This window comes from Lissotriton helveticus, unplaced genomic scaffold (genome assembly GCF_964261635.1).
Source record: "Lissotriton helveticus unplaced genomic scaffold, aLisHel1.1 SCAFFOLD_634, whole genome shotgun sequence".
NCBI classification, from domain to species: Eukaryota; Metazoa; Chordata; class Amphibia; order Caudata; family Salamandridae; genus Lissotriton; species Lissotriton helveticus.
The window spans coordinates 5984-26723 of NW_027611900.1; the positions used below are offsets into that span (position 1 = coordinate 5984).

Consider the following 20740-nt stretch of genomic DNA (forward strand, 5'->3'; position numbering starts at 1 on the left):
ATCGGGACCAATGGCGGCGGAAAATTACAGGGTGCTTCCGGGGTTGCTTTTGGCAAGCCCTCGGCAAGAAGAGGATACATGCCTTTAATAAGGGCATTTCTCTGTCTGTCTGACTGTTCTGTTTTAACTCGTTCACCTTCTTCGATTAATTCCCTATCCTGGGTTTTTCCTGCGGATTCCCTACTTAATTCGGTTTTTCTGAATTCTTTTTCGGTTCTTTTATTAGATTCTTTGCGCCATAACTCGATGGCATCTTTCTGGGACTGTCTGGCTTTCTTTTTCCATAATGCTTCTTCTACTCGCATGATGCACTCGGCATCCCATGTACCTGATATGGGCCATCTATATTGCTGTTCTAGTTCCTTGGTATAATCCGCCCATAAGTCTAGATATATAATGGCATCTAAGCCATGCTTGTGATACATAAAATGTCCTGGACTGTCCCTAGGAGGGACAGGGACTGCTTCTTCGAGCAACCCTTTTCTGGTCTTTAACTGACGTAATTTCGAGAATAAAGGCATTACTAGAATATACTTGGAACACAATACACAATAATCACAGTAATAAAACAGCGAACAAAGCACTCATACCACGACATAAAAATACATGAATAACAATTCGAACAGAATATTACCTGATACACTGAAAACAGAACACATGAATTTCTCGAGAACGAAACTTACTAGAATTACTGGATGCACTGCTAAAACAGTACAGAACATACCGGTCCCATAAAGAGACACGTCAGGACCCGTATCCACCTAGGTGAATACTTTGTACTGGATCTGCGTACCCAAACCCATCGGACCAGGAACAAACTAATGCTCCTATCTAGATACTTCCCCTGCGACGGTACTCACCGGGAAAGCAGAAACTGGAAGGCCTCGGACTGGACTGGACTGCTACGACGTCGGACTACGAACTTCGGAAACTTCGGTTACAGGTGGGCCTCCGGATACTTCGGACCTTGCTCTCTCGGCTTGGGCTCTGGTCGGGACGAACCGCATTCCACACCGCTTCGTCTGGATGTCGGACCGCAGACGCCGTTTCCTCCGTGGGCCTGAGGGAGACTTGAAGCAGAAATATCTGCCGGTGCGCAGTAGAGTTCCGTCACGGCTGTAGAGGGTCAGGGGACCTGCGTGGCATCGCCAGCGCGTGAGGAAGGGGCTCGTCCCTATTCGGGCGCCATTATGTGGTATATAAATAAATAATACCGGGACTATTTTTGACTATATTAACAATAACAGATAGCTCAATAAATAAGAGGCAGGATCCGATGTGTCCGAGTCAGAAGGATTTATTCAGGCAAAAGGGAAGGGACTGGAATGGGACAGCCTGAAATAAAACAGGAAGGACGGAAGGCAGCTGCAATGCTTCATCGACAGTGCATCATATATATAGTAATACATTTCCAATACATTACATACAGTAGGCGTAACTTATGACAAACATATGATAAGAGTGCATGCGTGGAGAAAGAAAGGCGTGTACAGGGCGTGTATCAAGACATGTGGTATGAAACGTCACAGAAGTGTCATAAATGGGGCGGAAACATGGAGGGGGCTACCTGAGAGCAGCTGGGACCTTTAACCTAGTGGTGCGTGCAAACGGGCAATGACGTGTTACCAGGGAGAACTGGGGGCTATGACTTCTGCGCTAGAAGAGGAGACTAAAGTCTGCGGTGTCAGGACGACATGTACCTATGGCATATCTGGTATCTGGTGTTTGGAGTACATGTTGATAGAATCCAAAAGTTATCAGGGCAAAGGCTACTTGACACTAAGACTGGAGCATGCATTATTCTACATGTATTGCGTGTGCTAGGAATATTCTATGAATATTAATACAGTATTTCTCTTACATGGAGACAGAAAGACTAGACCATAGCTGGAACTGTTGATGCAGCTCAGTAGCTTAGGAATGCAGAGAAGGAGGGCTGGACTGATAACTAGAAGCATAACATACTCTTGGCAGACAGGCAGGCAGAGCCAGGCCGGGCCGGGCACCGCGAGGCAGGAAATAAGTGAAGGGTCAGGGATGCAGGTGGGGGCTGCATCGCTCCTCGGAGTGGATTCAGGAGACTGGAGCTTGAATCTGATGTCCGGGCCCTTTTGAGGCCTAGGAACGGGGATAATGCGATGAATTAACGTGCACACTGTGAAACATGGCAACATAGGCCTAATACTCGTTGCTTTCACGAGAACTGGAAACTGGCATACTAGAGTTGGACACAACTGTAATTGCGTCTTTAATCGATCATAGGGGATACATGCATATCGATCATGCACATATAGCATAGAGTGGGGAACACGTAGGCACATACAACATGGCAAAATTTACTTTTCCACAATGGGAAGCCAGTGAAGATAGCGTAGCTGTTGGCGGATACTGTTTCTAGCCAGAATGCCCAAAAGAAGTCTGGCTGCTGTATTCTGGACCACATGTAGTTTTTTCATCAGGTACCCAGGAACACCAGCATAAAGAGCATTGGCATGGGAATGGGGGTCAATTTGGTACATTTTTCCGCAGGTGTCTTCTACGTGGGAAAGATAGCAATATATGTATACATGTTTGATCTGTGTATAAGATGTGACATGAATTAATCTTAAGAATGGACTGTCCACTTGGAGGGGTGCGTTAAAAGTAAGCTATAAAATGTGCAATAAAGATATGTTTAAAAGAAAAAAGGAAAACATCAAGTTATTCTCAAAGCTGTTGCAAATGTAACCCATGGACCTTAGAAGAGGGGCTGTGAACTGTGCTTGGTAGAACCAAAAACCTACTTGAGGAATTATCAGCCTCAGCTTTTTGAGATTGGAAGTAAAACAGTTTTGCTCTTAGTATAAGTGGTTTACAACCACTGCAATGGATATGACAAGTGCTTCTGGCAAAGGGTATATTTTTAAGGTTTTTCACTCAGTGTGGGCTCTCTCGTATCGAAAGGCATCCATTCTACAACTCAAGTGTTTCTGACAGTCAGAACAGTTACAGGGATTTGGCACAGGACGCGTTCTTTCATTTTAATTGAAATTAATTTTATGAATAAAGCTTTTCTGGCATTCAGAACACTAATAAACACTTTTCCTTTATAACATGGATCTTCCAACTGAATCTTTACATACCTTCATAACACTCATACATTTATTTTAGCTAGTATTGGCTTTTACATGGGGAGTGAGAATTATTGTATAACTAAAGCTTCTCTGGAATTCAAAGAACTGAAGAGGTTCTTCCCCCATTGTGTGTATTCTCATGAACAGTAAGGTGACGTTTCACACCAAAGCTTTTCTGGCATTCAAGGCACTGATAAGGTTTTTCCCCAGTGTGAGTTCTCTGATGTATAATAAGACTGGTTTTATAACTGAAAGTTTTTAGGCATTCAGAGCACTGATAAGGTTTTTGCCCAGTATGAGTTTGTTCATGGTGAGTGAGACTAGCTCTTTCCCTAAAGTTTTTGTGACATTCAGAGCACTGATATGGTTTCTCCCCAGTGTAAGTTCTCTCATGTAAAGTTAGACTGAGTTTATAACTGAAGCTTTCCCGGCATTCAGAGCAGTGATATGGTTTTTCTCCAGTGTGGGTTCTCTCATGTTGAGTGAGAAGGTATTTACGACTAAAGTTTTTTGGGCATTCAGAGCACTGATGGGATTTCTGCCCAGTATGGGTTAACTCATGCCGGGTGAGAACTTTTTTTCGACTGAAGGTTTTCTGGCATTCAGAGCACTTATGAGATTTTTGCCCAGTATGTGTTCTCTCATGTTGAGTGAGATCTGTTTTACATTGGTAACTATTTGGGCATTCAGAGCACTGATAGGGTTTCTGTCCAGTGTGAGATCTCTCATGGCGACTGAGATTGGTTTTTTGAGTGAACCTTTTGTGACATTCAGGGCACTGATAAGGTTTCTCTCCAGTGTGCGTTCTCTCATGTTCAGTAAGTCTGAATTTACACGGGAAACTTTTGTGGCATTCAGAGCACTTATGAGGTTTTTCCCCAGTGTGAGTTCTCACATGTCGAGTCAGATGGTGTTTGCGAGTGAAGCGTTTCTGGCATTCAGAGCACTGATGACGTTTTTCCCCAGTGTGAATTTTCTCATGCTGACTGAGACTGGATCGACAACTAAAGCTCTTCTCACATTCAGAGTATGTATGAGACTTCTTTTCGGTGCTAATATCTCCAAGTTCGGTTTTATCTTGTATGCATTCCATTATCAGGTAAGATTTCTTTCTGAAGTTAATATCTCCAAGTTGAGATTTTTCTAGCAGACACACCAGAAGACAAGACTAAATCTTATTCAGCATGTGTTTAGCATCACCCACTCAAATGTGGTGCACTTGTTCAACTTAACACTTGGACACTTATTTAGCCAAAGATCACTTCTCTGTGGAGTTCACAGTTTATAACCTCTGTAGGCAACCTAATTCACCCTACAACCTTAATATCAGCAGCCCCTGGTACTTATGGGGAAGCCTCTCATGGGATTATTGCATCTTTATTACATCTATGTGGATTCTCTCACCCTTTTCTGATACATATTTGTTTATGAGTTAATGAAGCACTGATTAGGTCTTTGGTTGGTGTTCAGTATTTCAACACTAGGTACATATTCACATAATGTATTGGCATGAACATTCAGAATACTTTTATGTATCGGTAGCAGCACATTGTTCCATGTCACCCTTCTTACATATGTCTCCTATGTCTGTATATAAGACTACAATGAGGATGTTAAGGATTTTGCAGGTCTTGCCCGGTAAAAAGTACCTGAGGTCACATCTAATGGGCAAGGATGATAGTGGACATGTGGACCCGGACTACAAGCAATAGGTCATTGGTCACACAGGTGCTTTTATTTTCCCTCATTCTCCTTCCTTTGGTCCCACATCGCTAGTTCGTAACTAGCAGATATCTTAGTCCTAACCTGACCACCTGGTCTTTTAAGCAGCTTCATTAACACTGTATAATTGATGAACAGATATTTGTTTTTGATTTAAAGACTATTCACTGGATATGGTGCTCAAGTGTTCCATTTTGCTGAGGTCTGTTAAAAACTCTTCAAGTCCCCCTAGTTCTGTCTGTATGATCTTCTCTTGGATCGGATAGAGCTTTAGACTGATGCTTGTCCTCTCTGTTTGAGACAGATGGTCTTCCTGCCCTGGGTTAACATCTCCAGGGTATTCTTCATATACCATTAGAGCAGCAGGAAATCTATTTATAGAAACTGCTTTCACATTCTTTATTTTACTCTAATCCAAGTTCCTCACCACATCTTTTTCATAGATACTTTCCTCTTGTTGGAGCTCTGAAGCAACTTTATTTCTTTACCATCAGTCCTTTAATAGTTTTCAATTATACTGATCACCATTTTGTCTTCTACGCCCAGTCTTCAATAACCTGTGGATTTAAAACCAGAGATTGTTAAATAATGCAAACTGGAACAAAGGAATAACATTTATTAGCTAATCCAGAGTCTGAGTTCATTTTGGGCGAGGGATGAGAGGGCTTCTAGGCATTCTCGAGATAGAAAGCTTGGGAACACTGGAACACTAGATTGAGGAGGTCTAAAGATGGAAATTCTGATTAACAGTTTTGTGCACATCAGTAATAATCAGTTAGCTATTCAAGTGTCTGATCAAAACTTCCTCCCACTCACTGTGCGGTATACCTCTTCGCACAACTCACCAAACCAGACAAGCAATATCTCAAAGAACAAGCACTCACACCCTCAAAAGAGTCTCCCCTTCCCAGCACCACAAACAATAGAAAAGATAAGACAAGAATTTTGGAATATCATTGCCAACCTTAAGCTGGCAGTTGACTTACTACGGCTCAGGAAACTAGGAGACCGCATAGAACTCCAACCCCCTACAAACACGTAGTAACAAGCACACCTAGATGGATCTCTATGCCTTTGCCAAAAAACTATACGCCTTAACAGGACAACAAACCAAATGTTAAAGGTGGACATTGATGACCTTTGCCAATCTTACATACCATACCCTCACCACACAGAAACAACTTATAAAATATACACAATAGCTATAAATACGTCTTTGGAGCAATGAATCATCATAGCTTCTACTATAAACCTCTCAAAAGTAAGACAGATCACATTCAACCCAGGTAATCAAGACAGAAAAAGAGAGCCTAAAAAGACACTGAAAAGCTTACCAAACAACAGCAATCAGCAGCTAAATATGCCAAAGACATAGCCGACCCCATTCTGTCACATAATCTAGACCAGGGGTGTGGAATTTAATAAAATATCTACATTTCCAAGGGGCAGGATGCTCCAGAAATCTACTTGTCCCTTTAGTGCCATGTAGTGTGGCGACAAATTATGGCCGCAAACTCCTTATATAGGAGCTCTGATATAGCCTCTCTGATTATGCCAGGGGCTCATACCATAGTAGTGTTTGAATATTTGCGGTCCGCTTATGTTGCCACGTTTCCGCAGATCTACATACTGGGGCTGAAGGTAGTAGTAAGCCATAGTTCTAGGGTTAGAATGACATTTTGAGCCCGTGCAAACCTACTAACTTACATACTTTAAGGGTTTTCAACAACTCTTCTCTGATCTTTTCCCATACTGAGAAATGTTGGAAATTTACTCATACTGAGAAATGTTGGAAATTTACTCCTTACTATGACAGCCGTAAACCTTCTTCCAGAGTTGGGAAAAAGAGTGGTTGGAGGGAAAGTTAACTTGCAAACACTCAGATGTTCACATGAGCAAAGATGCACATGCATATTTGCTCATGCCAAAATGCAATTCATAAATATTTTTTAGGAGTACTATTTTTTGTCCTACATCTGTAAATTCTTGAGAATTCACGAAAGCGGTATAGCTGCACTTAATGCAAGGACATATACCCTGGGTGCACTTTTTAGACTTTCTTTATTAATTGGTTCTCTAATTTAGTCTGGCGTTGACCATGACGTATTGCGTTTATTAAAATGTTGTCTCTCTCTCTCTGTATCGGCTGGCTTTACTGTGAGTGACAGCATTCTGCTTTCACAAGGAGCATATGGACACACAGTAGTTTTGCTCAATGCCAGTAACTACTGTGCAGAATATGCTATTTGAGACCAAAAACACATGTTGCTTTTGCCAATGTTTGTTTAATGGTAAGGGCCTGGCAATTCTCTCACCAATAAGGTTTTACAAAAACCATGCCAAAACAATTCGCACATTGATAAAACTAAAAAGCTGACCACCAATTTCAGACCTACTGGCTTTGCCGATGCTCGTTTATTTTTGTTTCCCATAATCTTACGGAAACTGGTTACACTGATTTTCCATAATGAATAGTATTGGGAAATACTAGTGTGCATCAACACGTTACGGAATGATGCTGCAGCTGCAAAGAAATGGTATGTGAAATGTTATAGTGGTTTAGCGATTTTTTTAAAGCAATTTTTTTTTGCTTTCATTCATTTATGAACATTTTATTTTGAAAACAGAATCATCAATCTTGCTTTCGATTTTCTGCAAATATTTGCATCAAATAAGAGCATTCTGGGAACATTATACATAGCCTCATATTGCCAAACTTTGAAAACGTGTGTAGATGTTTCTGTAGTGGAACCACGGTCAGTAGTGCAGTCGGAGCTTACAACATTTACTCTCAACCTAATAATAAATGCTTTCAATTAATAAACCATAAATACAAGCTTGAACAGCATTAATATATGGACAAAAATATTACCTTAACTGCAGACCGTACCCTTCCCTGATCTATAATGTGGTACTGCAAACTGGCAGCCAACGGGTTTGTGCTGCAGGGAGTTGGGCCTACTTGTCCCAAGGACAAAACACAAATGAAAACGTGTTGCCCTTGGCCTCAAACAATATGCCCTGGGCGTCGGCCTATAGGAATTCCACATCCCTGCTAGACACAACAATCCTACCAGTGACCCGATTAAATAACGCTTCCACACCACTATTAGATAACTTAGTTCCACCTAACTACAACATCATTAGACTGGACCACACAGTAAAACCAAGTTGGGGGCGTGCGGGTTGCATGCATTCACAGATCAGCCTTACAAATCAAACGATTCCAAATGGAGAAGATATCCTCCTGTGAGTTGAAGTCCTCCGGGGTTAGGGGGATTTATTCCCTGACCAAATTACACATTATCTACCACCCTCCTGGAGACAACCAGGCCCTCATGAGCAATTAACAATCACAGTACAGACCTTAAGTCACCCGAAAACAATCTTTCTAGGTGACTTCAACCTAAATTGAGGACTCACATGTGACTGCACTAAATCTTTTTTCAAAGACCATAATCTGGTGCAATCAGGGGAGAGAAGTTGGCCTACTGCTAGGGCGGTCGACCTTGAATCTGGGGAACTGGGTTCGAGTCTTGGCCATGCAGCTGAACATACTGTGATTCTAGGCAAATCACTTAATCTCCCGGTCCCTAATAAAAATGAAAAATAAAAAAAATGGGTCCTCATGTAATGCAACTGGTGCTATGTAAAGCGCTCTGATACCCGATCTGGGTAAAGTTCGCGACATATAAAACTCTGTAAAAAAACAAACAAACATGCAAAGGTCGAACACATGGCAAAGGAACATCACTAACCTTTATCTCCACAGCAGAAGCACTATGCATAACGGCATGCGATTGGTCAGATCATCCCAGCATCTCATTCCACATCTCAGCTCCTGAAGCAAAGGCAACGAGATAAGAGGTTAGACCTAGACGGTGGGCCAGGGATACTAGAAATAAGAATAGAGATGATCTGTATGATCTATGCCAAAGAAAACTTCAAACCCAGGGAAGCATTTCCGATGTTCAAAAACTCATGGAACACTACAACAGAACTATGAATGACAAAATGGAGACGGTAGCCCCCACCTCCCCAACAACAAAAAAGGACCAAAAACAAATTAACACAACCGTGGTAGAACGGTCACCAAAATGAAGAAAGAAGCAGACTCCGATTTGCAGAGAGACGATGGAGGCTAGCACCGTCACCATACCTAAAACAGCTCAGAACTCTGAGGAATTCATATAAAAATGTATATTTATTTATGTTTATAGTTTTGTATTACGCGAACATGACCCTAGTGCAGGGGTCTTCAAACTGTGGTGCGCGACCCCCAGGGGGGGGGCGTGGAGCGACACAAAGGGGGTCGCGCCTTCACAGTCATACTTCTGCCCAGGCCCAAGGGCTTTAGCCCCCCTCCTCCCTCGTCGTGTGTCTCAGCCCAGCTGCTGTAGAGCAACTCGAGTTGCTGGGGGCTCGGCTGGGCGGTGTCTGGAGTCATCTCCGGCACACCCAAGTTTTTCACATGTCTTTAAAGACCATTTGCATATTTAACATGACTTTGCAAACTGGTTACAGCTGTCTCTGACACACTGAGCCTCAGACGTGATCTCCCAGTTCCTCTGTCTCTGACACTCTGTACATCAGACTTTATCTCCCAGCCCCTCACTCTTCCCCAGTCTCTGACGCATGGCAACATATGAAAGATTATGGTACAGTAAATTCTGTCAAAAGAATATTTGCAAGATGTGCATGATTTTGGGGATTCAGTTTGTAAGCAAAACACACAGTAAGACTAAGAACGTGTCAACAAATATTTAACCCCTTGACCGTGGTGAAAATGTTGCCGCGGTGCGGGGGATTTATGGCGTGGGCGTGGTTCGGAGAGCCCCTGGCCGTCCTCCGCACACGCCCACCGTGACGTTGGACGGCCGGCGGCCATCCGACGCACGCAAGTGGTTAAACAGATAAAAAAAAATCCTGTGCCGATCTACGCCCGATCCGTGTTGATGCCTACAGGAAAAACTGACATTAACTAAATGCTGCGCATGAGAAAATCCATGATAAAAAGAACCCTATTTCAAGTTACATATTTATTATTTTCAAAGAAGGTGCTCGAGCAAAAATAAATCATATACCCGGATCACATATTGTGCCTTTTATAAATATTTTGTCGCATCATGCATTCTTGATATGTCGCCGATTTAAATCCTAGAAAGTGTTACCACTGTCTTTTTTCTTTACATTGTAGTACTTGTTAATATCTGGATACCATTTTTGTGTCATGTTGGCCTTGTAGCCCTCCAAAGGCTATTTAAAGTTTGTAGATTTATACAGCGAGGCGTATTACCCGCGAGGGTGGCCAGTCGCTGTCTAAGGGCACCGGTACATTAAGTGGTTTGCCCACAATCACAGGATGTTGCGCCAACGCCGAAAATCCCCAGCTCCCGAGTCGGCAGCTCTCTCCGCTGCACCACAACCTCTTCCTGCTGTGAAATACCGTGGTATTTGGATACAAAGAGACGCCCTGCAGTGCCCTTCCTGGTCGCCAGCTTCAATCCTGGCGGCCCCACTTGATTGAAATTTAAGATTGCAGTGATACTTGTAAACAAGGGGGATTGAAAGAAGCACTACAAATTATTCACCGTGCCTTATAGCAAACAATTTATTTTTGTCATGATTTACCCCTTGCTAATATAGACACGTGCTCTAAGCATCAATCGCCTAAATCAATGGAGCTATCCTGCCACAGTCTTGACCCTAGGCCAGGTGCCTTCACCTACCAGGCTATCTTCCTGCAATCTGATTGTATACATCACATAAGCGCCAAGTACTATTTTTTAATTTTATTTTTTTAATCTTTTTATTTAAATGAAAACAAATACACACTTAAACAACGACCGGAGTGCATAGGGTAACCACAGTTGCAATATATCGACACAGACTTCTATACATTACAATATGATTTAAGGAGAATGAAACAGGCCTAAGAGTCCTCCGAGTCCACACTGACTGGGTCTAATTCCGGAGGTTCACAAATGTTGCCTCGGTAAGCATTCCAAGCTCCCCATATCCTGACCCATTTGTGGGGCCGCCCTCCGGAGACATACACAGACTTCTCACGAAACATACACCAGTCAACATCTTCCATCCATTTTCCAACCCTGGGCGCCCGTGTTGCACCCCAGAGCTGTGCGATGTTACGTTTGGCGACTGCACAAGTTACCATGGCTCGGCAGGTCCGTGGGCTCCCACACATTCAACAGACATCTCCTCGCCTCCGAGTCTACCCTCAGCTCCCACACTTCACTCATTTTGGAATGTATTCACTTCCAGAAAGCACGGACCCTCTCACACTCCCACAAAATATGCATGAACGACCCCGGCAACCCACACCCCCGCAGGCAATCAGCTGACCCAGCCAATCCCATACTCAGTCCCAGGCCCGTGATGTAAGATCGATGCAAAATTCTAAGTTGAACCAAACGGAGCCTCATGGGGACTGCCACTTCCTTGGGGGATGCTATCGCCTCCCTCCAGTCCTCATCGTCCAGAACAAGGCCGTCAGCGACCCATTGGTCGCGTAGGCGCACGAAGGGGTCCTCTGAGTGATTGATCAATTTGCAATATGTAAGAGAGATCGCCTTGGTGGGCAGAAGGCCATCAAGAATGCGATCCTCCAGAGGGGATGCCACCGGTAGCACCTCGTCGCCAGAAATAGCTGCATTCAAGGCGTGGCGGATCTGGAGGTAATGGAACCGCTCGGCGTCATTCAATCGATACTTGGCCTGCAACTCCTCGAATGTCAGAACCCTATCTTTGCCCCACAGGTCACGAATCTGCGATATTCCAATCAAGCCCCAGCGATCGAAGCCTTTCGATTTCCAAAGCATCCCTAACCTCTCAGAACTCCACAATGGCGTAGACAATGTCAAACGCCCAGCCCATCTAAGAGCACTATTGGCCTCATGCCACACTCTCGTGGAGCACAAAGTGGGCCCCTTCAATGAAAACCGGCCACGCTTCGCGTACAAGACACAGGTGTACTCTCCCCCCGGCACCTGACCACGGTCCATCACATAGCCCGGGTCAGCCGGGGATCCATAAATTACGTGGTTGATAGGAGCCAACTGAGACGCCCAGTAATATCTCCGGATGTTTGGCAAACCGATCCCACAGCGCCAAGTACTATTATTAATGATCCTAACACCTTTCTATGTTTGCAAACATCTGATATGCACCATACGCACATTTCTTGCAGCTCTCAAGTGTGGTGGGCTTTGCTCCTGCTCAGCACCAATAGAAATTTAAAGTGGCATTACACATGTCCATAGCGGACTCACATTCGTGTCAAACTTTATCACTGAAAGGAAGATTTCTGTCAGCACAATGTGCTCAAGAACCCTTAAGGAATTCCAGATTGGCACTGGCATCACTGTGGACATTCTACTTGTTTAATTTCATGTCACTTGTGCATATTTTCCACGAGTATTCGTTTCCGTAGTTACTTTTCGAGCAACATCTGTCTTAATTCCGCACTGAGTTGCCACTCACCTCCTTGTGTCTGGGTGCATTCACTCTTTGGGTGGCTGTTCGTAACGGGCACATTTGAGATCTCTGTAGTTTAGGCTGAAGGTCGTGCAAGGGCCTTTTCAGTGGGCAATTTAACAATTCATGTGATTTGTTTGGTCCAATACAGAGATACTTAGGTTTATATCAAGTAATGAAATCTATTTACAAAGCGCGATGTTACCCCCAGTGAAAAGATGTCCAGGCGTAAAGCTAATTAAAATTCGGCGGCCTCATCACAGCTGTTCAAATTAACAATGTTTTAAGGAACTCTCTAAAAGAAAGATAATCTATTATCAGTCTCACGGTCAAGGTCTGCCTGTTCCTTACATTTGTATTTTACAATTACAACTGTTGTGTGAGAATGCATTTAATGAAAAGGAATATAAAGTAGGGCTGCCAAAAGAAAAATGCCTGCCTGTTTTGTTTAAAGAGCCTGCAAAGACCTCCTCGACACTAAATAGACTTTTAAATACAAAAGTATGTATGTATTCGTTATGTGACTTTTCTGTCTTTTTTCTCTTTGTCAGTCATGGATCATTGAGGCAGCCCTAGAACACACTTAAAAGTGCTTTCTATTTATATTTGCTGTTCGAAGTATGCACAGATAAGTGCTGAAAATACAGCTTTAGGTGACTGCTTATTTTTGTTCCGACTGGGCCATCAAAATAATCTGCTGGTAACCCTAACCATAGGACTGTAAGTTTGTTGTAGGATCAGCACATTATTTATTTCCTCCACCCTCGATCCCCGATTAATGCCGCAATAGTTTAACTTAGATCTTAGACCCTACGCCGCCGTCAATAACATGCTGAGCTATTTCAAGTGCCTGGAAATGCACCCTGCATTCAGACAACTCGCTCCTCATTCTCTCCCTTCACTTTCACGCTCACCCTGCACTCACACTGATCACCATGCACTCACACCAATCACCCTGCACTCACAGTAATCACCCTGCACTCACACTGATCACCATGCTCTCACACTGATCACCATGCACTCACACTGATCACCATGCACTCACACTGATCACCATGCACTCACACCATTCACCTGCTCACCCTGCACTCACAGCGATTACAATGCACTCACACTGATCACCATGCACTCACACCACTCACCCTGCACTCACAGTAGTCACAATGCACTCACACTGATCACCATGTACTCACACCACTCACCCTGCACTCACAGTAATCACAATGCACTCACACCAATCATCATGCACTCACAGCGATCACCATGCACTCACAGTGATCACCATGCACTCACAGCGATCACCATGCACTCACAGCGATCACCATGCACTCACACCGATCGCCATGCACTCACACCAATCGCCATGCACTCACACCAATCGCCATGCACTCACAGCGATCACCATGCACTCACACCATTCACCCGCTCACCCTGCACTCACAGTAATCACCATGCACTCACACTGATCACCATGCACTCACACTGATCACCATGCACTCACACTGATCACCATGCACTCACACATTATCACTCTCACCCTGCACTCAAAGCGATCACAATGCACTAACACTGATCACCATGCACTCACACTATTCACCTGGTCACCCTGCACTCACAGTGATTACTCTGCACTCACAATGCACTTGCGCTGTTCACCCTATACCTCACTCTGCAGTCACACAGGCACACTACTCATCCTGCACTCATGTGACACTTCACTCCCCTTTCACCCACACAGTGTGCAGAGGGTTAATGTGCCTGCTACAAAGAACGTGTACCATGCAGATCACAGAACTGAGTGCGAGTAAACTATGAGTAGAGCTATAAAAAAATGAAATGTTTGTCAGAAAGGTGCTATAGAGAGATGAGGTGCATTGTTCTTTAGTGGCAGTGAAGCAATTCATGGAGAAGGAGGAAACTGGGGTGGGGCACCAAAAAAGACTGTTGCACCGTGTGAGACCAGTGTTAGGACCAGCCCTGGCTGGGAGTGTTAGTCCCCTCCAAATTTCTGGTCTAGTGACTTCCCTGCTTCTGGCTATTATTATTATTTACATTTGTAGTGCGCTACTGTTACCAAAAGATTTCCTGGAGCTAATAACCATCTGCTGCCTGTAGGCAAATGAGAAACACACAGAAGGAGAATCAGCCAAATGGGGTAACCCACAGAGCATAGAGAAAGGTTTTTAGATCTTGCTAAAGGACAATAGATTCTTGGTGGAGCAAAGCAAAGGAGGGTGCAAGTTCCATAACTGCGCAGCCTGCACCAAAACAGAGAGACAGACAACTCATGCCTTCTTGAATATGGAACAATAAGCAGAGTGGCACAGGCCGAGAGGAGCATACGGGTCCGACCCGTATGCTTGGTGAGGAGAGATGAGAGAGGACAGCAAGGGAGTGAGAGAATTCGATTGAAGAGGTCAGGGATGAGGAGAAATGTGAATTGCCAAATAGAAGTGTGGACACGCAAGAATTGAGTGTGAGCCAAAGGTGAGGGCTTCTGTTACAACAAAGGGGAGATGTGAAAGTTGAATGGGGGGACTGGAGAGGTCTAAGATACAAATAAACAAATATTTTAATGGAGAGACGAGGTGAATGAGAAGTGCTGAGGGGCACGGGAGGTGATAGGAACAGAGAGGCCATGAAATAAATGCGAGAGACTGTTAGAGATGAGGACAGTGAAAAGACAGAATGGCAAGAGGTGATTAAAGGTGAAGTGAGAGGTTGAATGGGGAGAGTTCAGAAGTTGTAAAAAGGGGTGAAAGAAAATGGCCTGCATAGTGAGAGAGGATCCAGGGTTAGGAGAGGAGAGAGGGATGGAAGGGAGGGGTAGAGAGGAAAGCTACATGGGTAAACTGCTTAACTCTGCACAAAACCGCCGGGTTTTTAAGGGACCCCTGCTTCTCCTGGCCAGGGCCAGGTGAGCTTCTAATGTGGCAGCACGTATTCCTGCAGAGTGGAAAGCCCTTCTCAAAGGTTGACTTGAAATCTTTACGATGTTAATTGCTGTATTTTGGTTATAAACTGGTACTGATGGGGTGAAATCTTTCCTCAGTGTTACTGTGTGTAAAGAATTTCAACATAATGAAGCAATGCTATCCCAAAAATACGTGGCATAACATCACTTACATTTTCTTCCCACACAATTTAGTCAAGCCTGTCGCATAATTTGGTCCTCACTGCCTCATAATTCTAGTAGCCCTGCCTACAGGTTTAAAATTTTTTGTCAGGAGGGGGTCCTTAATCCTCAAAATGTTGACAGGGGGGTCTCGGCATCCAAAAGTTTGAAGACCTCTGCCGTAGTGAGTATCAGAAAGCTTTACATGACGAGAGGTAGGGTATCTGTTGGACTGGTAAAACAGACATGAGTGAATGACAAACACAGCAATGAAAATAAATAGAGTAAAAAGCTCGATCTCAATAATAGTTAGCAATAAGATGGTCAAGCATCATAAAGAGTAGTTAGTATGGTTACATTTTAGTAAGCATGAATATATTGTCTTAGGGTAAAACCCTAGTCAGCAGAAAAGATTATGCTTCTTTTTTGAAGGAAGTGGTAGAAGAGATTAGACAAACGTCCGGCGGTAGAGAATTCCATATCTTAGGTGCGAAAAAGGAAAACACGCTGGCGCCCATTTTCTTTTTATGGTTTCATTTGGGTTTCAGAAGCAGGGTGTGCGCGCTTCACAATAGTCTGCAGTCCCCTCATGGTTTAGCTTTTGGGCCTGATATCGGGAGGTATTGATGTGTGACACTTTAGGAGTCATGCATGCAATTATTTGTTGAGATCTTGCTTCGTACAGTCGCCAGTTCAGGGATTTTAGGGCTGGGGAGATGTGTGTATTTCTTTGTGTTCCGGAGACAAGTCTGGCTGCCGTGTTGAGGGAGACTCTTGGAGAGTCCAATTTGTATCGAGGTAAGCCACATAGAGTGGCACTACCATAATCCAGTCTGGGCAAAACAAGAGCTTAGACCGCTTAGAAAGTATGATGTGAGGAGAGCAAGTGAGGGCTGCAAGAGGTTTCAACCAAAGATCGATCTTGGGGATGTTATTCGGCGGTGAGATGATAAAGAATTCCGTTTTGGCAATAGTGAGTTGGTTTTCTGTGAGCCAGAGATGTGTATTTTGCAAGGTGGAATTGAGGAATGTAATGTCCTCTGGGAAGATGATTTTGAGATTCAGCTGAGTGTCATCAGTGTAGATATTATAGGTGATGGTAGCAGATTTTAAGTAGTTTGCCAGTAGTTCCAGGAAAAGATTGAAGAGAATGGGTGAGAGAGCAGATCCCTGGGGAAAGCCAAGAGTGATCGCATGGGGCTTAGACAGAGATAAATTCATTCTGACTACCTGAGATCTGTTTTAGAGGAATGGGGAAAACCATTACAATACGACCTCTAATAAGCCCATCCTTTGTTCCAATAGTCTATCGTGATTAACTGTGTGAAAGGCGGCTATAAAGTCGAGCAGTATCATGAGGGATGTTTCATTTAGATCCAGTGTTAATATGTCTTCCACAAAATGAGTAAGTGCAGATTCAGTGCTGTGACCTTTACGGAAAACTGAATGGTGTTTGTCAAGGAGTTAAAAGTTGTCTATGTGGTTGCAGAGTTGAATCTAGACACATTTTTCTAAGAGCTTTGCAAGAGTAGGGATGTTGGAGATTGGCTGAAAGTTATTAGGATCAGAGCAGTCTGCGTTGTTTTTTTAAAGTGGGGGTGTCCTGCTTTTAGGCAATCAGGTATAGTGCCTTGATGTAGCGAGGCATTTACGATCTTAGACCATAGGGGAGAATGAAGGCTGTGATCTCTTTTGAACATAGATGGAGGTAGAGGGTCAGTGAAGTGACTAGATGGGTTATATGATGAAAGGATTTTGTAAATGTCACTTTCGTTGATTGAGGAGAAGGTGTGGCAAGGGGCCTTGTTTTTGGAAGGGTACCTGGATGGATCACTACCTTCAGTATACTAGGTGGTGAGTGAAAAACTGAGTGATGAAGCCGGTAGTAGTTCATTCACTAGTTGTAGCTCATTATCTATCTTTGTGTTTTTTTCCATGAAAAAGGCAGCCAGTTCTTCACAGTTTGGGAGGGTGCTGGTTCTGGTGTGACTGTTGCTTGACTATCTCTGGCTTGGTCAAGCTGTGCTCTAAAAAATTAGCTTTCACTTGCCTTATTCTTCTGTTGTATGTGTTCCTCGTTGATCTTAAGCATTTTAGAAGTTCTAAGGATGGAGAGGATCTCCAGGCTCTTTCTGCAAATCTTAGATTACGTCTTTCGGTGTTCAAGTTGTAGGTGAAATAGTCAAAGAAATCCTCAGCACACCTTCATAGGTGTATCAACAATTTGTTAAGTGCACGATGTAAGCACACATTATACACAAGTTATTTCAATTTTTTTTTTTTTTATTCTTTTGGTCTTGCTTCAGACAGCCAACACTTATTTCATTGCTTACAAAGGAAAATCGTCCCGCGACTTTCTCAAAGCTATGTCCTTTTTGGTAAAGACCTTTCTTTTGTGGTGATCTATCCAACCCACAAAGGGATTCAGTATCTTGCGCGATGTCAATAATTCAGTCCATGCATCTGAGGGATCCTATTTTGTCCCCAAATCTTGAGCTTGGAAGTCAGATGGTCTCGTCCCAAACGTCGCTCTCAGTGTAACTCGAGGACGATTTCCCTAAACAGCAGGGGCTGCAGATTGTGCAGTTGCATATTCTTGCCCCTGCTGGAGTCAAGGAACAGTTGTGGTTGGACCCCTGTGGCCCCCTGGACTGTGGGCGGAGAGGTGGGGCCTTGATTGCTGCCTAGCAAGGCCAAGGAGGAAATCTCCTGGGGTGCTAGAGACCGAACTTCTCTTTGAGGGTGCTATGCGGCACATGGGATGCTGCACAATATCACAGCAATTTACAACACATTTGACACAAAGGGTTTGCTGCTGAGCTACACATGGCCTGGTCCTACTGCTGCAGGCCATTTAGGTCAGTCGGGGGGTAGGGGGTTGTCAGACAGAGCTGCCTCCTCTTCTTGTTTCTTTCTCCTCCCCCACCACACTCCAGAGAGGATAATATAGTGACTACAGTGCCCAGATTGACGAAGACGCAGAAGCCTTTGGTGGCTGATGAACTGAGGTGGTTGACGCAACCCGGTTCTAGCGCACGGGGGCACCTGGTGTGCACACGATGGACAAGGACAATATGGGCTGCTTTGCTAGGGCCAACACAATCACACAGTATACTACCCCTCGACACCCCCGCAAAGAATAACAAGACAAACCGGCACTGGTAATGAGGGGGAAGATGGCGCAACTTGCAAACCATCATGGCGGCTATCCAGGGTTCCAGGAAGCTCCTGGAAAGTCAAATTGAGACTGTGTCTATTGATGTGAACATATTGAGAGCCGATTTACCTAAAGTAGCAGGTAAAGTATCCACGGCGGAGGAGATATAGTGGACTTAAAAGGAGAGGTGGCAGCATTCAAGCAGCACGTGGCCCAGACGTCCAGTCACAAGGGCCCTTGAGTGCCAGGCCAAAGTTGCGGAGAGGCGCGCAAGGCACAGGAACATAAGAGTCCTAGGGTTCCCTGAACAAATTGAGGAGGACAGGAAAAATCAATTCCTGGAGCGATGGATACACACCCAGTTGCATCCGTGGGGCTTATCCGAACTCTTTGCAGCGGACAGGGAACACAGAGCCTTGGTGCCTTCACCCCCCCCCCTAGTATCCCCCCAGGCAATAATCACCAAAATATTGATCTAATCAGATAGAGACTGTATCCTCTGGGCTGCAAGAGAGACTTAGAATCTCTGCTATGAAAACAGTAAAATAGTCACATTACCGGAGTATACCAAGTAGGTGCAGAAGCAGCGGAAAACCTTTCTGGCAGTAAAACGGAAGCTCTGTGATATGCAACTGCAGTACATGCTGCTATATCCAGCCAAACTGAAGGTAATTGCACAAGGCAGGGCCTATTTCTTTGAGATGCGCGCCGCGCCTCCCCCCCCCCCCCCCCGAAGAACAGTGTAACAAAGGACGGGGTGGGGCACTTGGTCTGATGGAAGAATTCGAAATAAAAGGCCCCCGGGACAGTCCGCGGACTGGGATCAACCAGATGAACAGAGAATTACGGTGGGCGAGGACGGCACCATGAATCTGAAAACCATCAAGCTGGGTGCCTCCTCCTCACCGAACACTGAATCTGGGCATGACACAGAGGATACCCCGGAAACAATGAACCCGGCGACGTACATAGTCCTTGAAACCATCCTGGAAGCAGCTCCGGCGACAGAAGCTACATGAAAAAGGGGACATTCACACGGGCGCTGTTGGCTGCTCTGACATTTATAAGAATTAAAGAATGAAGTGCATGTGGGCCACCCATTTACTACTGGGGTGGTGGGGGAGGGGCAGAATGAGTGTGAACAGCCTGGTTGGGGGGGAGGAAGGGGGGGACGGAGGTGCCTGGCGTGGCAAGAGGGGAAACGACAATCCAAATGTAACACTGAGAGTACTGCAACCTTATTGGGGACCCCCGCTGGACTACACTTCCCTTGATGGGCATTTTGTAGGTATAGTGATGGGCGGGCTAGGTCGTGAGGCTGGTTAATTTGGGAAGTTCAGTGGCCCCTGTTGGGCTGCGAGGGAAGCAGCGCACATCCTGGAACAAGCATGGGGAGGGCATTGACGATAGCGCTGTTGCACGTTACTGGTCCTTGGGGGGTGGAGGGAGCATGGCACAGTTTGGTTTGTTTTTTAGTAGTTGTTATATGCAGCACATGTGGAATGTGGATGGAGTGCACAGCTGGTGACTGGAACAACACCAAGATAGATATCGCTATGACAATGGAGGTTAAGTTCCTTAGTTAAGATGTAAGTGGATTGGGTACAAAAGGTAACAGAGTACTCACGTTTCTTAAGCGACACCACGTCTGAGTGTCCTGCTTGCAAGAAACCCACCTGGATGACGTGGGAGCCAATAGGTTGACAAAAAAAAAAAAATGAAGAGGCCAGATATTTCACTCATCCTATTTTACTAATGCCAGGGGTGTATTGATATGGGTGGCTTTTGGGACGCTGTTTATCTGCAGTACATGAAAGCCGACGTGAACAGCCGATATGTCCTACTCAGGGTGATACTTGACAGACGGGATATCACTATCCTAAATATCTAGGCAGCTGCAACGAGTCCTCAGGGCAGAGGAGATGGCATTAGCGGGAGCACGTGCTGCAGATCTGAACAAACCAGCTGCTGCTGCTGCGCTGGAGTGGGTCGTACGTACACGCATCAGTGACATATGGGAAAGTTGCAGCTGCGCGGCGTGTGTGCGGGCAGGGACTCGGGAGAACACGCGATAGCCCTGCTGCGGTGGTCAGACCGCCCCAAGTAACAGATGCGCCGACGTCCCATGCCGCATTGGGA

At 44.8% G+C, this 20740-nt stretch overlaps 1 protein-coding gene across 2 annotated transcripts in view; it reads right to left on the reverse strand.

Moving 5' to 3' along the window:
* Positions 1-2948: 2948 nt before the first annotated feature.
* The window catches only part of LOC144807238 (uncharacterized), a 38481-nt gene continuing 20689 nt past the window's right edge, over positions 2949-20740 (reverse strand). For both annotated transcript variants that reach the window (XM_078673089.1, XM_078673091.1), the window contains exons 2-3: positions 8594-8676; positions 2949-5392 (exon numbers count right to left, since the gene is read on the reverse strand). In XM_078673089.1, the coding sequence (XP_078529215.1) occupies positions 3211-4206 (996 nt within the window). In that variant the 5' untranslated portion in view covers positions 4207-5392; positions 8594-8676 and the 3' untranslated portion in view covers positions 2949-3210. The remainder of the gene's footprint in view (positions 5393-8593; positions 8677-20740) is intronic.